The sequence below is a fragment of the Pyxicephalus adspersus genome, chromosome 3 (assembly GCF_032062135.1).
Source record: "Pyxicephalus adspersus chromosome 3, UCB_Pads_2.0, whole genome shotgun sequence".
Lineage (NCBI taxonomy): Eukaryota > Metazoa > Chordata > Amphibia > Anura > Pyxicephalidae > Pyxicephalus > Pyxicephalus adspersus.
The window spans coordinates 155395769-155413729 of record NC_092860.1 but is presented as its reverse complement, the minus strand read 5'-3'; the positions used below and the strand labels follow the sequence as shown (position 1 = coordinate 155413729).

The following is a 17961-nucleotide window of genomic DNA, read 5'->3' as shown; positions in this document are numbered from 1 at the left end:
AAAGGTTTGGGTGTATACTGGCAGGTCCAAAACTGATACAGAAGGGAGGGGTTTTTGGATGGAGCTGGGCAGGTTAGGGGGAATTGGGGCCTGTCTGGTAACGGCAGTAAAGGAGTTGATGCAGGTTCGGCCCAAGAAAGGAGGACCATTCTTGATGCATGCAGATGGGTCGGCCCTGTCGAGATATCAGTTCCTGGTGGTGTTCAGACAGTGTTTGCAGGAGGAAGGGCTAGAGGAACGGGAATGTCCTACCCACTTCTTTTCCATTGGGGCAGCAACAGAAGCAGCCAAATGGGGTTTAGGAGAGAATATGATAAAAAGAATTGGGAGGTAGGAATCAATGCAGTATAGGTTGTATGTAAGGTTGCATTTGATGGAAACTTTATGGTAAAAAAGAGGGGGGTTGAGGTTCAAGGAAGAAGGTGGATTACGTTATTGGTTGGTATTTTGTGTTTGTTTTTTTAGGAACGGCTCCAGGTTTAATTTGGATTGTAGGTCATTCCTCCTGTGCTGGGGAGCCAGGAGAGCAGAGGTTCGCCCTGAGGGTTGTCAGCTGGGTATTTCAAGAGCAGAGGGGGTCCTTTGCTGGATTGCGGTCCCAAGCATTTTATGGGGTAGAGTGCTGCCAGAAATACATAGGTTTGCTAGGTTGGAAGGCCACCAGACATAGTAGTTATTCATGCTGGGGGAAATGATTTGGGTCCATGAGAGAATTTATCAGGAACGTTAAGTGGGACTTTTTTAGGCTGCGCATGGCTAGTGGTTTGGTCAGAGATTGTGGCCAGGACCAGTGGCAGGATCAGTAAATAGATTGAACAAGGCCAGAGCTAAGGTTATCAGGGAATTTGGGAGGTTTATTGTCAGGAATGGGGGCATTGTGGTTCGCCATCGAGAGTTGGAGGTGGATTATCCACTACATTTACAGGGTGATGGTGTTCAGTTAAATGCGGTGGGGATTGATTTATGGTGTCTGGGACTGCAGGACGGAATACTTGGGGCCCTGTGGGTGCGGAGGGAGGCACAAGTGTAAGGTTTTACACATGTGGTGCTGTGGTGGTGTGAGGTCCTTGTGGGATAGGGTGTGGTGGAGTTGGATTGTTAAAAGTGTTGGTGTGTAGAGAGCTATCTATGGTATGGGGTCTCCAAATGTTTAAAGGGGTTAAGAGGTGTTAAGGTTGGTTATGTTATGCGTGATTGATATTGTTCCCGAGGCGGTCAGATATTTCAAGCAACGAAGATACGGATGTAAAACGGTGGTGAAGGAGTTAGGGCCTGCGAGGACTTGGCACCTGATGGGAGGAGTTTTGTTGGTGGATCACATGATTGTTAATGTTATATGGTTGTAATGTAAATAAAGTCACGGTTTTTATATGGTTAAAAAAGTTTGTAAAATTATTAAACGGCCATAAGGCCATTTTTACCATGCCCGCAGGTATGTTTTTATTTAAAGGGGGGTTGGTTGGGGGGCTGTTGCATAAATCAGTCATGCAATGGTAATATTATGTGTACAATAAAAGCATTATGGCTGGGCAGTTGGCAGCAGTTCTTCGGCTACCAAGGCTCCTGGTTCCAGCAGCACAATGCTGGCACCCTTCAGTCTAGCAGATGCCATGTGTTGGTTTTGTTTGGAACAACAGGTGCAAAAATGAATTTCTCGCTTGTCACACTTGCTTTCCCCCTATGATTACTCACCTGCCCTGGAGTGAAAGATCACATAGTACTGTGTTTGCAAATTAATAAAAATTGTCCACAGAATCAGTTTCTTTGTCCCTCCCCATTTGACAACCCAGTGGTCTCTCCAGTGTTAGAGTCCTAATACGTTTTGTCTTGGAGCACCACCACCAGCTAGGTGGAATTCTTCAAGGTACTTAGCTATCATACCTTCCCTACGCCTTTCTCCTCCAAGACAAAGTTTCAATACTACCAATTATCTTCTTTCATAGCCTGCCTCCAGATCAAATATCCTTGAAGACCATTTATGTATCACTACATTCCAATTTCTTTTCTGGAGAAACTCACTCGAATTCCCCTCCATACATACATTGGGAGTGGGAACATGGTATGACTCTATTGGATAAATTTGGGAGAACTCTTGTTTTACAATAAAGAGAATTATAAATTAATCATCAGAAGTGTTTTGTGGAAGTTTGGGGGATCAAGACTTTGTACAGGATGTTCCCACTAATGCGAGCATTACCATAATGCATTGCAGCACATAACACATGCATGAGTATGCTTGGTTGGCTTTCATTTTTCAGGGCACTCTTTCCACTAACCCGCACAAACTGTACAGATCATAGTAGGTTGCACAGAATTTACATTGGAGAGAATTTTTTATTCCAGGATCAGTACTTACCACCTTTTCTTTTTGGAACTAAATTTGAAGTACAGAGGATGTACTCATTACATAAGAAATACTCATTTTAAATATTACTCAAAACCCTTCTTTTCAACCACACCCCGTCTTCTTCTGTCTCTTAAACCCTCACTACTTCCCACCATTCCATATCCCCCTCCTATTGTGTGATACTTCCCCACCTCTTGGATTCTAGGTCTTTGGTATAAATATATATATATATATAATTTTTTTTTTTTTTTTAATGTACAACGTATATTTTATTTGTTTTAAAGTCTTCATTAAAAAAAAAAACATGCATACATAATTATGTAATTAAAACAATTATAACCAAATGCAACCCGTTTAATCTTTTTCAATATTTCTCTGTAATCTTTGTTGTAGGAACACAATGTCATCTCCCATCGTCCGTCAGTATAAGAACTCAGATTCTGCAACTGTCAGGAAATTTTTTGTTGAAGGATGTCATGAACATGCATACTCTACCCTATACTATGCCCTGAGGCTTCCTCACATTTGGCTCCTCATGCTTCTAGGAATTCTGCTACCTTTGGCCACCATTGGCTCCATCCTTCTGGCCATCTTGGATGTGGTCATTGTATTGGTTGTACTTTGGCTGTGTGGAAGAAGGTTCTTCAATGGACGTGTCAGACTAGCGTTTAAGACAGACTTGAAAGACATCCCAAAATATCATTACCAGCGAGAAGGGTATAATTTTTGGGTGTTGGAGTCTGAGGGCGAGGTGGTGGGGATGGTGGCTGCTCTTCCATCATATGAGCCCGGAGGAGAGAAGATTACTGAACTGAAAAGAATGTTTGTGACCTCCAGCCACCGGGGCAAAGGACTTTCTAAAGTCTTGTGCAGGACAGTCATTGAATTCGCCCGCAAGAATAGGAGCAAGGCGGTGATCCTGTCCACTACAACAGTGCAAACCCCTGCCACACATTTGTACACATCAATGGGATTCCGGTGTACACATACCAGCTACATGACCAGTCTTACAGAACGACTGGTTAGACTAGAATGGATATATTTCAGATATGACATCCAAAAAAAATTGTAAATAAAAGTTTTGCTCAATCAAGATCCTAACATATGAGAGGGACTTCTCACAAAATGACAAATATAATCTTGTTTCACAAGTTGGAAATTTGCAATGGGCAACTATAATGTTTAGGAAAGCCATTCCATATTCAAAATATTATTTTACAATTGTTTAATTGGTCTCCCAATAGGGGTATATGGTCATTGATGTTAAAAAAAAAAGAAATATTATAAATGTTTAATATACTGCAACTCTATATCTAAACAGGAACAGAATACCAACTGCACTGTTCTGAGACTTGGTGTTCCTACTCTTGTGTGTAAGAATCGTCATTTTAAACCTCCGATTTCTTTTTGCATTTGACAACCAAACCAAGACCAGTGCTATGGGGTATTGAATTGTTTCCTCTCCAATTCTTTCCTTATGTGTTAACTTTAGAGATAATAGAATTATGCCAAAAATACCATGTGTCCCATCTGCAATTCATTTATTCTGAATGAGACCAGCAATGGAGATCTTCATGCTGCTAACCATTTTCTATATGGTTCTCCTACAGCAAGGTGGTGAGAAAAAGAGAGGTTACAGGGAGTAATAGAAAGCAGGTCTGCCATGGCACAAGTCTGAGAATATTAGTTTTAATGGCTATAAGTCCCAGGCACTACTACAATGGATACATGTCCCTGAGTATTGCCTAGTCCCAATGGGTATATAGTATGTCCCTGGTGCAACCAACATTTATGGTAATTCATATTAAGGTATACATTTGTTTTCATTGCATTTTATCGGATTTTATCCCATTGGACATATGGTAATCTTTTTATTATATTTACTCCGCCACTAGTACTGTTTAACGTTATTAAGCACTTTACTTTTACTAGTGCAATACAAAGTACTGAATCAACAGGAGGGGGGTCTTGTGGGGAAAGGAAGCGATTTGCTCCAAAACCTGTTCCAAACTATATAAACAAATGAAGTAAAGACTATGTTCTTTTTTTTCCCTTTAAATGAGTTTAAAAAAAAAGTTTGTGTGGGGGGGACATCTATCTTTACCGCACTGAATGGGAGCACAGAGCCTCCTGTGATAACTATGTCACATATTACCGGAGGCTTCGGGCTGCTAAGAAGGGGCTTTCCCCTGCAATGGTTATCTCCCACATGTGCAGTGAGATCGGCAGTCTCTTTTTTCCACATTTACAGCAGGCTACGTCACCCCATCTCATGTCTGCGCAGTGCAAGATCGGGTGACATAGCCAGAAGAAGAAAGAAGGAAGAGCGTGGCACCTGCTGCTACCTCCCCACCGGGATGGGGATTACAAGAGATGGGTGATCCAGCAAACCATTTGTTAGCAAATGTGTTCAATCCTGGACCAGATCCATTCCAGGTTTGCTGAATCACCCAGCTTCACTGATAAAAGTGTATCCTCTCCAGCCTTGGAAAGCTTTATTAAATTAAACCCATTCTGTGAGCCCAGAAAAGGGTGAATGATATTCCCACAATTAGTCCCCAACGTTCCTGAAATGACTTGATGCAGATGAATTATCGGCAGTGGATTCTTTGGAAACGCTTCTCATGGACAATTTATCTCAAGGTCCTAAAGATCACAATAACCTTACTACACAATATGCCAGAATCCAAAGGAGCCTTCATTGAGACCATGGAGGATAAAATTTACAATCTCCCAGCATGTCATTATAGTTAAGCAAGCAGATAAAAAGATAAAAAGATAAAAACTGACGTACAAAACAGATCGGACTATAATATTAAAGCCCTCTGTCTTTCCAAAAGGGAGAAAAAATTGAATAAAAGACCCTCTCCTGGAATTCCAAGACAGTCCAAAACCTTTAATACTTTCCATGAGCAGATCATTTCAGAACATATGAAATCATTTATTCTTAAAGATGCCAGTGGTTATAGTGTTGAATGTGTTCACGCCAGTGAATAGTGTTACCAGTGGTTTATTTCAATATATAGATTATAACGCTCAACCCTTCGTCCCTTCTCTACCAAAGACTCCTCACAGACAGTGACAACAGGAGAGGACCTGGCCCAAAGAGCTTACAATCCCATCTAAATCCTAAAACACTAACTTGGGAAGAATCCTATCACTTGGTTCACATTATGCCTTTATCTTTAATATTCTCAACCACTTTTTATCATTGTCCCAGGTTAATTATAAACAAGTGCACTATGGATAATTATGGTCTTTATATATATATGCACAAATCTAACTAACTCAGAATTTCCAAATTCTGACCAGAATTGATCAAAATCAGAATTTTAAAGTCCCGAGCAGCTCTAAAAATATTGTGTGATGTGTATGCATTACACGGCGCTTGTAATATGTTCTACTAAGCAAACATGTGCAAGCTTCAATTACATTGCAACAAAAGACATTACCATTTTCCCATTTGATCACAATGCAATGAAGATCAGGGAAACTTGTTTTAAATCTATATACTATGTTGAAAGCTTTACAAAAATAAAAATTGAGTTCATTGACACCTATAGAAAATATATTGTGTTTGAGGTCCAGAAAATTTTTTTTGGAGAAACCTGAAACTGATGATAGAACTTAGCAGCAGGAACATGGCAGTGGAAGGGTTAAAGGCTAGAATGATATACAATGTAACAATTATTCAGCTCCTACTATTGGCTGCAGAGAAGTCACATGACAGAAGTGGGCGTGATTGTGAACAGGATGTGGAAGCGTGTTCACATGGCTGGGATGACCGGTAAATAGCAGCTGATAGGAACATAATGGTGTCACTACATGAACTACAAACACATACTTATACACTATATTATAGATTTCAGTATACATAGTACAATATAATATATATCTATAATATAATACAATGTATAGGCGGACATTTCTGGGAAGAGCCATGCAAGGTACTCACTATGTTGATTTCCTAAGTGAATGGTTCATACAACTCTTCAAATCTCAGAAATCTGGTTAGCTGCCATCATATAGGGATGTTAGATGCCGCCATCTCCATCCTCCTTTGCTACCCAAGGACCAGGAACTAGCATGGAACTAATGGAGTGTCAGGAGGAACTATAACACCCAGCATGTCTGGGCGGGGGGAGAACTAAAATAAATTGATCATCATTAAAGTGGAACTACAAATCCCAACCTCTAAACAGAAAGAATGGTGGAGCAACATCCTGTTGGGGGAACTATTTAATGTGCAGCTCTGCGTAATATGTTGGCGCTATATAAATCCTATTTATTAATAATAATATTAATAATATTAACTACAAGTCTCAATTTGTGCAGAGCTGGAGATCTCTGCATGTCACAGACCAGAACTAATTGATATGTAGAGAGGGGTATACACATATTGATGTCTCAGACCGCCTAACATTTAGCCTATTACCATTAATTACCCCGTACATAATTACTTATTGTCAACATACTCACCCCTCTTTAGGTATCTGCTCAGGCATGGAAATATCTCTAATTTGGTCCTCTCCTATCGGAGACCATTCAGAACCTACTGCATTCCATTCCTTTCCCAAAAATCTATCATTTATTTTAGATATCTCCAATACCGATTTATATACCTTTTATATTGGCTATCAATTAATATGATTCCATTTTACCTTATATTCAATATTGCCACTTGCTTTCTACTAAGATATAGTATAATATAAATAATGTTATGCATGATTCTACTACTGTTTTTGTATATATATCAGTCACTATATATTTGATGTGTATCATTAAGCCACTTTATTTGTTTGATTGCTTCATATAGCTACTATATACTTAGATGCTATCAATTATGTGTTTATTGCTTCACTTAACATACCCCTACCCCTGAAGAAGCCTACACTGGAGCGAAACGTGTCGGGTGTTACGGCCTTACATATGCGAATCTTTGCGATCAATTACACGTAAGGATAAAAAAAGATGTGTAGTGCGTATTTTACCAAGTCTATGAATATCATGATTCTACTGTAAGAATAAGAATCAGTCACTACCTGTTTTCTGTATTATAGGAAATTATCACTATTACAATATACTGTTTGCCAAATACAGCGCCATCTACTGGTGGCCAACAATAATTTAAAAAGACTCATGTTTCCAGCAATGTAGTTTGCAGTAAGAACAGGGGATGTTCACCATAAATCTATCTTATTTGTTGCCAAGCCCCGATATTACATTGAAACGAGTATAGAAAATAGGCAAAAAGTGTTTTTTGTATTTTCAATACTCTTTATTTGTTTCCAACAGCAAATTTACCACACATGTTACACGAGGGCACAACACCATCCACTGGTGGCCAACAATACTTCACAAAACTCATGTCTCTAACAGCAAGAGTTTACTACACACTTTAGAGGAGGACACAGCACCATCTACTGGTGGGCCAACATTAGTTCACAAAACTCGTGTCTACACAGCAAGAGTTTATTACACAATGTATATGAGGACACAGTGCCATCTACTGGCCTGGCTTGAGGATGGAACCAAGATTCTTCTAATGGCACTTTCAGATCACAAAATCATGGTTTATATTTAAGTATTGAATAAAAGTAGTGCTGTTACCATAGGTTGTTTTTACGACCCTTTATGTGAAATGGGTCTAACTAAGTGGGAAGAATTCTAATTGACTTACAGGAGACGAAAATATCACTCCACTTCAGTTTAGGGGTTAGTCAACCAATGGTTGATCTTATGTTTAATGTTGGTTCTTCCTTTTAATGTTTAATGTTAGTTCTTTTTTTTTTCTCCCTACAGAACCAAACATGTCCAACTACCTCATTCGATTGTACCAGGACTCCGATTACAATGCTGTGAGGGAGCTGTTTGCAGAGGGAACTTTGGAACACACTCAAGTGGCCTTCAAACATGGGCTTTCCTTGATCCACATCCGGCTTTTTTTATTGGCAGTTTTCTTTGTACCCTTTATCACCATTGGCTCTCTCACCTTGTCCTGCATAGTTTTCCTCCTGGTCTTCACTGGTATGTGGTTTGGCACTAAAGACCTCTACGCTTCCTACGTTCGACATGCCCTATCCAACGACATGCTGGATATCCAGAAATACTACTTACAGAAAGATGGTTATTGCTTCTGGGTGGCCGAGTCCTTGGGAGAAGTCATAGGGATGGTGGTGGCCATACCATCAGCTCACCCAGGAGGGGAGAACCATATTGAACTGAGAAGGATGTCTGTTGCTAAAAACCACCGAGGCAGAGGAATTGCCAAATCGTTATGTAGAACGGTCATTGATTTTGCACGTGAACGTGGTTGCAGTGCAGTGGTGTTGGAGACAACTTTGGGCCATCAGGCAGCTCACGGCTTATACAAGAGCATGGGATTCAAATGGCAGCATTCAACTTTTCTAAAACACCCACTTGCAAAATTTGTAGATTTCAAATTCTTTTTCTATAAGTATGACATACCGACATCAAAATAAGTTATCGAATAAACAGAATGGTTGGTCAGACATTAGTGGACTTTTTGAATCTTCAACAGTCATTGGTCTGTATGTAAAAACAGAAGCTGTCTTGTTAGAGACCAAATCCTAAAACATTCATGTTTGATGACAATAATTCATTTCTTAGATTCATCCAATGGGGCATCTTATACCTAGTGTGTAATCATTCAGACAAATGGTCACCTTGATTTACTGTCAATTTCGTGTTATCAGTCCTGCGCTACTACCTGGCAAAATAGATCTTTATTTTGTTCACAAGAGTTTCTATTCCAGTATAAAATTATCTAATCCACAACCCAAATGTTAAATTATCTGACATCTGACAAGGGAATATTCATGTAACAATACAGGGATTAAGTTTATCAACCCTTAAAAACTTATTAAAGTTACTTACTTATTATTAAACTATGCTAATTTTTTTACACAAATCTAAAACACACAAATACAAACCTATAGAAAGAAATATTGATCATTACATCAAAAGAAATATCAAAAAATACTAACACCTTGTAAAAAAAATACTTATGTGTCCAGTGATGGTAAGCCTATTCCTTGCCACTTCTACTATTTCACCTATTATGCCACCTTCAACAGTTTCTACATTACCGCAATGCCAACCACTGAGCCACCGTGCTGCCCCATTCTATTAATATTGTTAAAAAAAGGAAGTGAATTAAGTTTGACACCTTTTGAAGAGGTTGAGATTATGAAATGTGTCAAAGGCGCAGCCTAGCTACATCATGCAGTAACAAGATGTAAGAAGTTTCTGTTTTTAATACATATGGATGTTTTCACATGTTTATGTACCGTCCTGCCACTAGTCAGTTGCAAAGTTCCTTGGTGCCCCAAATGGGAAAACTCATCTCAAGAATAAAAAGACTGCTGAAAGATTAAAACTTCCTTCAAAGTCAAAAGAAAAACAAAACATAATGCAAAAGTAGCAACAAGCAGCCATATGTTTGTATTTAGTAATATTTATTTGAAATGTATAGAAATTGGAGGTACAAGAAGGAGTGTTGCAGATCCTTAAAGGGCTGGTAAGTCTGAGGGTAAAAGTAAACCATACTATATTTGAGAAGTGGTTGTCCACCAGTATTTGCTAATTCAATAAAAGTTTAAATTCAGCTGAAATGGTTAGGTAGATAGACGCAGCTCAGATCTGCCGTTTACAACATATTCTTTCTTGCTGGTTGATCAGAGGTCGGTCCTTGCATTTAAAAGTGCCAGGAGAAAGCAAACATTTCAGACTGGAATGCAAGTGATTTCTTGGGATCAGATGCCTTGGCAGATCCTGTCCCTAGCATGCACAGTGTGTTATAATAGTAAGCTCTAACATAAGAAGTGAACAGAAAAACTCCATACAGCGTCCACTTCTAACTAGTTTTGACGGAAAGACATCTGTCCAGTTATAGGTGTAGGACTGAGGGGGTTGATGGAATTAAGATTAGACTGAGAGTGGGTATTGGTGGGGGTAGACGTGGTAGATGAGGTAAAGGGTTGGCGAGGATTTTGTGATTGCGGAGTGGCGCTATAGCAAAGTGGGATTGGGAATAGTGGAGGTGAGGAAACAAAGCTTTGGCTGGATGGATAATATAAGTGGGAAGTAGCACCCAGCTTCCTGGGAATCCTAAATCACTTTCCGCATGCCTCTTTTGAGTTCAATTTTGCTCCCCAGGGGTACTCTTAAACAAAGATTACTTTTGTCCTCCACAGTTTCTTTTTTTTTTTCTTTACCTGTCAACTACTACATGTCATCAGGTCCTGTTCCTTTATTCTTTGGTGGACAAATGAGACCCCAATTCCAAGAGATGAGTTAAGGTTAGTGAATCCTGTAAAGGATGGGGGGGTGTATTCGGATTATCCAAAACACTATAAAATCAAAACCAATGCTTTTCAAACTCTAAAAGGTCCTGGAAAACTTCATTATTGTCTCTACAACACATAATGCATGGTATTATTCCAGTGGTTAGTAGAGGACGGTTTGTAGAGGTTCTCCGACACAGCTGTCATCAGGGGTCCCCCACCAAATGTCAGCCTGGAAGATTCTCCTCCTCACTTTACACTCTGCATAGGAATAGGACCTCCTGCTCCACGGTTATCAGAAGTTACACATATCAGTCCAAGTTATCAAGACTTTACACACCTTACACACATCACAGGATTAACAAATCAATAATGTCACCTGCACAGGTAATCCTCAAAGCAAATATAAACATAAGCTGTGTAGTTTGTACTGTTTTGCAGTCATTAAAAAAAAACAATATTTAACGCAACAATGAACCGCAGAAAACGTTGCTCGATCACACAGTCCGACTTTATTTTATTGTTTGAAGGATCATCACTATGCCATTAATAATCCACTATTAGGGCGGCTGTATTATTACTATTGTATTATTATTATTATTATTATTTAAGTACATGAGGTGTAATATAGAATTCAATATCCAAAATTTCCACAACTGGTCCAGATTCGACAGGTCCAGATTCCTCTATTTCTGCAGGCGCCTCCATCTTCCACATTGTTCCATCTCATTCTATTGATATAAGGAAGTTATACTTTCATAATCCCAACAAAACTACAAAATACAAGATATGTTTACATGCACAAAATATTGACGGTCTGATGTCTAGCACTGACTGGAGGAAATCCAGCGAATTAACTAGACCAAGAAATGTGTAACCTGAGGGAGCCTTTCAGGACCGGATCCCTGCACTCACCTTGTCGTCTTTCTTTTACTGGTTCCCCAGGCTCTTCCATTTCTTTTTGCCACATGATAACAATAAAAAAAAAAATACATTTTAAATAATGTTTTATATTTTCAAGTTTTTCTGCATGTAAAAATAAATTCTCTGCTTTTATCATTGCAGGTCTACAAAATGAGGTTCTACAAATTGGAAATAGAAAGATATAAAGTTCTGTATATGAGAATACTGCAGAATACTGAAGAGATATACAAAATATATAATATATATATATATAATGTACTGCAGAATCGAACATGTCCACTTCCCTAATTTGATTGCACAAGGACTCTGATTACAATGCTGTGAGGAAGCTGTTTGCAGAGGGAGCGTTGGAACAAACTCAAGCGGTCTGTACACATGGACTATCACTGACCCACATCCATCTTTTTTTATTGGCAGTTTTGTTTGTGCCATTATTCCCCATTGGCTCTCTCACCTTGTCTTGTATAGTTTTCCTCCTGGTGTTCACTGGCATGTGGTTTGGCACTAGAGACCTCTATGCTTCCTATGTTCGACATGCCCTACCCAACGACATGCTGGATATCCAGAAATACTACGTGCAGAGAGACGGCTATTGCTTCTGGGTGGCCGAGTCCTTGGGGAAAGTTGTAGGGATGGTGGTGGCCATACCATCAGCTCAGCCAGGAGGAGAAAACCATGTTGAACTGAGGAGGGAGAGGAATTGCCAAATTATGTAGAATGGTCATCCTCTGGCAGGCAGCTCACAAGTTATACAAGTGCATGGGATTCAAATGGCAGCATTCAACTTTTCTAAAACACCAACTTGCAGAATTTGTAGATTGCAAATTATTTTTCTATAAATATGTCACACCCACAGCAAAATAAGTTATCGAATAATGCAGTATGAAGGGTCAGACGTGGGTGGACTTTTTGAATCTTGAACAGCTATTGGTATATATGTAAAACTGATCCATTTTGCCAGGTAGAAGATTGCCCATATAATTGACAGTAAATCAAGGTGACCATTGGTCTTGGGTTGCACACATGGTACAAGATACCCCATGGGATAAATCCAAGATTGTTGGATTGTTGCCCTTTAAAACATGAAAGTTTTAGAATTTGGTCTTTGTAACAAGACAGCTTCTTCTATTCTATAGATTCTATAGCTTCTTCTTCTGTAGAAGAAGCTGTCTTGTTACAAAGACCAAATTCTAAAACTTTCATGTTTTAAAGGGCAACAATCCAACAATCTTGGATTTATCCCATGGGGTATCTTGTACCATGTGTGCAACCCAAGACCAATGGTCACCTTGATTTACTGTCAATTATATGGGCAATCTTCTACCTGGCAAAATGGATCTGTATTTTGTTCACAAGATTTTCTATTCAAATATTAAATTATCCAACCCACAACCCAAATGTGAAATTACATGACATCTGACAAGGTAATATTCATGTAACAACATAGAGATTAGGTTTATCAATCCTTAATCCTTAAAACAATAAAATCATACAAATATGCTAAACACCTATAGTACAAACTATGAACAAATCTCAAATACTGAATGTAAAATACACGAATACAAATCTATAGCCAAAGTATTGAGCATTACGTAATTTATTCAAATGAAGTATCAAAAAATACTTCCACCTTGTAAAAAATAATACCTATGTGTGGGAAAAGTAAACGTGAGGAAAGGTTTGGCTGGGTTGATAATTTGAGGGGAAGTAGCACATGCATGCAGCTTACCAGGAATCACCCTGGAGATTTTAAATTAGTTTCCACATGCACCTTTTGAGTTCAAGTTAGCTCCTCAGGGGTACTCTTGAGCAAGATGACTATGCTGTTCTGTATAGCTTCTGTTCAATGAAGGGGGATGCAGGTTTGGGGGTCGTGCAAACTCAAGCAGGAGTGCTCGGGCTGCAGGGCAAACATTCCTGCTAGAAAAATAAAGCCTAAAAATTTAAAATTTAAATTTAGGAGATAAAGTAGGTATAATTAAAATTAGGTTAATGCAAGTCTCTACTATGAGCATGGCACAGTTGCTGAGAGATGCGGAAGCTGCAATCAGATACCTCTGCACCCTCAGCATTATTTCTCATGCTGATCATTCAAGGTGTCAAGCAGAAATTCAGAGCTTAAAAAAACAACGGCCCAGAAGGTGCATGGTGGTGGTGTCAGCATTTAATCCACCCGAATTGAAGTAGCTTGTATTCATTGGTATGCAGTTGAACAGGAAGAAGACATTCAGAAATTACAGAATGACACAGGTCAACAAAAAATTAGTTTTGATAATCATCAGAAACGACAGCAAACTTTTCTAAATCAGTTTTTCCAGCAGATTCCAGATGTGTTTTCAGTTATTCTCTACGTACAGTTCCTGAGTTATGAGTACTATTATAGTTAACATTGTACGTGCATGTATTTTGTACTAAAATGTAACAACCATTGAAGTGAATGTTAATACATCCTCAGTGTTAAGTAAAATAAGGCCACTGTGGTATAGATCTACTGATCGGTCACGTACCATTGTTTCTTCAGAAATGCTTAGAGATGATTTTCTTGTGTACTCTTTGTCTGGATTGTCGCGGTACATCATCCAGCAGTAGTCAGCCATCATACTTTCATTCCAGAAACCTTGGTAGCAATGCTCCATTAACTGAATGTCCTGGTGAAAACGTTCTCCTTGTTCATCACTTACCATACCAAGATTTTCGGGGAAGAGTTCTAGATGTCAGTGCAAAAAATTTCTGGTATGAATCAAGCAGATTGTGAACTCCTTCCTTGTATGCAGGAGACTTCCCAGGAAATTTTCACACAGCCACTTGAATGCATCCCAAGCTTCTAGCTCAGCTGCTGAGAAAGATTGTTTGAAAACATCATCCTGCAAAACAGATCTGTGGCCCTATAAATATTCCTTCCTTCATTTTTGCAGTGCTTATGTTTGGAAACTTCTCAACAAGGTTCTGAAAACCCATGGAGTTTGATTTACCCATGGCCTTTACAAGGTTCTTTATCAAGCTTAACTTAATATGGAAAGGTGGCAGAAATATTTTATGCAGATCAACCAGAGGCAGAAACTTGGCACTGCTTGTTCCGGGCTTATAGGTGTCTCTTGGTAGCCAATCACGCTTGACATAATGGTCTCCCGTAGATCGGCTGTCCCACAGGCATAGGAAACAGCAATATTTTGTGAATCCTCCTTTAAATCCCATCAGTAAGCCAATGACCTTTAGATCCCCACAGATGTTCCTCAAGTAGATGTGCTTCAAGTAATAACTTCATGTTGTCATGGAACTCCTTTAGGTTAACGGAATGGGCAATCGGTAAACTTGGTTTGGAATTACCATTATGCAGTAAGACTTCAAGCTTCTTTTAGAGGAATCAATGAAGATACGCCATTCAGATGGAACATGATCTTGTGACACACTGTTAAAGCGTGCATTTATATCATGACACATCAAGCACAGTGAGCCATCACTAGTGAAGAACGTTGTCAAGTTATGATTTGGTTTTCTGTAGTGAGTTACAGTTGCACCCTTTGCAAGCAAGTGCTTCTGATTAGGCCTTGAAGCAAGAAGTTCTGCTTTGTGTTTGGGGAGATTTAGATCACAAACGAGATCATTCAGCTCTGCTTGTGTAAAGGTCTCTGGTTCTGAATCTTCATCGGCCAAGTAGTCAGGATCAGATGATTCGGGGTTGTACCTGGCTGCAACTCCAGCGCATTCCTCATCACCTTCTACAGAAGCAAGTCCATCATGTGGCGGTACCGGAACTGGCAATGAGTCATCATGGGGAACAGGCCTAACTGCAGAATCAAGATGGTTCCGTGGTTCTCTCCACACCATCAGGATTGCAAATGGGATTGCTTCTTTATGCCGATTTAGCCGGTCGCGCAGTCCGTAGGCACAACTGCTACAAATGACATGTGGAGCCCAAGATTTATCCCGGTCACCAAGTGGACAGCCGAAATATCATTTGTATATCTTTTTAATTTCTGTGGTAATTTGGCGACGTTGTGCTTTCATTGTGAATGAACCACACATAACCACACATAACAGAAACTGGATCATTAAGGCAATTTCTTGGCATGATAACAAATGAAATCAATCGCAGTTAGTGCGCTCTCTAACCTTAAAAAAGGAAAACAGTTGTTGTAATATGTTACAGCTATTTATAACAAATTTCACTCTATATGTACTTACTACATAAAATTATATCTGACATGTTGACCTGTGTAATCAATCTTCTCCCTCTAGCTTCTGTATCTGTGCTGAGAAAAACTGGCATCAATGGGGAAGAATTATATATAACAAAGGTTCAAAGTCTATTATCTAACGCTGGTATTGGAACTAAGTAAGAAGCCCAATTGAAACCCTGTCCTTAATGCAGAGATCCCAGAAGGCAATCAGGTGAATGATAGAGACTGATGTGGTGGTTGGTAGTCTGGATCAGGGAATTCAAGCAATTATTCCTGGATTTGTTTATAAATCTCACTCACTGGAGAAACGGATTAATTCGGTGGTAGATGCGCTTGGTTGGGATGAGGGCTACGCTCACTCTGCTTCTGTAAATTGTACATATAGGAAAGGAGAACCAATACAGGAATTTTCAGATCACCTCCATGCTCTTTATAATTTTACAAGACTAAAGCTGCGTACACACCTGCAATTTTTCTCGTTGGAAAGGATCTTTCACGATCCTTTCCAACGAGAAAAGACTGCACGATGCATGAACGATGCTGTACATACAGCACCGTTCATGCTCTATGGAGAGGGGAGGGGGAGAGCGACGGAGCGGCACCCTGCTGCGCGCTCTCCCCTTCCCTTTCATTACGATCGGTCGTCGTCCATCGTCCATGGATCCGCCAGGACTGTACACACGGCAGATTTTCGCCCGATAATTGGCCGATACCGATTATCGGGTGAGAAAAATTTGCCGTGTGTACGCAGCTATAGTCATACAGAGGCAGATATAGAGGACAAAATGATTCAATGTGCAACGATTAAACAATACGGTTCTGAGATATGACGATTAGTCAGGGTAACTTGATTACTTATAAGGAGGTAATGGATTGTTTAAAAAGAGCAGAATTACTGGGTAGGGAGCAGCAGAAACACTTGCCTAGGGCATCTACTGTCCAAAGAACTTAAACAAAAGAAACTGCTATGGGCAAGGAGGGCATATTGTGAAAAGGTGGACTTTCAGGACTGCTAATGCACTGTACATACTTATAAAGGCATCGAATATGCAGTAACACCGACAGCTGACCATTGCCAACGAGCTATTAAGTGGTCAATTGGCCTTTATGTCCTATGGCCCCTCTTATAACTACTGGTGTCAGTCTTCATCAAGCCATGTCGGGAAGTCTCATCAGGATGCCAGGGTACTTGCTAATGCCATCAACCACACCACTTTTACTGGGTACAGTAACAGAATCCTGGGTAAGGAGGATAACTGAGAACAGAGGTAAATAAATCTGTGTTTACCAAGATAGGTTATCAAACAGTCCAATCAAACAATGCTTTGATAAAAATGTGCACCTCTTAAGTACAATGACCCTGATTTATTAAAGCTCTCCAAGGCTGTAAAAAATACACTTTCACCAGTGAAGCTGGGTGATCCAACAAACCTGGGATGGATCTGGTCCAGGACTCAAAGCATTTGCTAGAAAATAGCAAATGACATTGAAGAAATCCATTCCAGGTTTGCTGGATAACCCAGCCTCACTAGTGAAAGTGTATTCTCCCCAGCTTTGGAGAGCTTTAATGAATCAGGTCCAATGATGGAGACTTGATTATGGTTCAAGACTTCAATAAGATACAAGATGCATTTAGGCTACGTACACACGTCCAATGCTTCTAGTCGATAATCAGCTCAGGGCTGATATCAGACGAGAATCTGGCATGTGTACAGCACCCGTTGTCCATCGTCCAAACGACCGTTCTGGCGGATACACAGATGATGGGCGACGAACGATCGTAATAGAAATGTAGCGGGGTGCTGCTCCGTCGCTCTCCCCCTCCCCTCTCCATAGAGCAGAATGGTGCTGTATGTACAGTACTCGTTCATGCATCATGCAGTCCTTAGTCGTTAGAAAAGATCGTGAAAAATAATTTCCAATGACTATAACTGCATGTGTATACCCAGCTTTACTCCAACATAGAAAGATCCTGATAAAGTCAGTCCATTAATTTCATAAAAGACGATGGCGGCAAAGTTGTTTTACATGATACCATGAAAAAAGTAGAAATGAAACAGAGTTTTTTGCCAACAAATTAAAGTGTATTTTTCAAAAAAGTACTAAGTGGGTGACACACATTTAATTAAATCAGTATAAGAAAAGCGTTTCTTAATCCATTTCGGGTGAAACGGGTCGGGATTGAGATTTTTGGAGGACTTCT

At 39.7% G+C, this 17961-nt stretch overlaps 1 protein-coding gene across 2 annotated transcripts; it reads left to right on the top strand.

Moving 5' to 3' along the window:
* Window positions 1–6074: 6074 nt before the first annotated feature.
* Window positions 6075–8859, top strand: LOC140327851 (N-acetyltransferase 8-like). 2 transcript variants are annotated; one of them, XM_072407162.1, is made up of 2 exons: window positions 6075–6134; window positions 8150–8859. In XM_072407162.1, the coding sequence occupies exons 1-2, from the start codon at window positions 6101–6103 to the stop codon at window positions 8827–8829; spliced, it is 714 nt and encodes a 237-aa protein (XP_072263263.1). In that variant the 5' UTR covers window positions 6075–6100; the 3' UTR covers window positions 8830–8859. The 2 variants fall into 2 exon arrangements, with proteins under 2 accessions (XP_072263263.1, XP_072263262.1); XM_072407161.1 differs by lacking the exon at window positions 6075–6134 and adding an exon at window positions 6181–6294.
* The last annotated feature ends 9102 nt before the right edge of the window (window positions 8860–17961 follow it).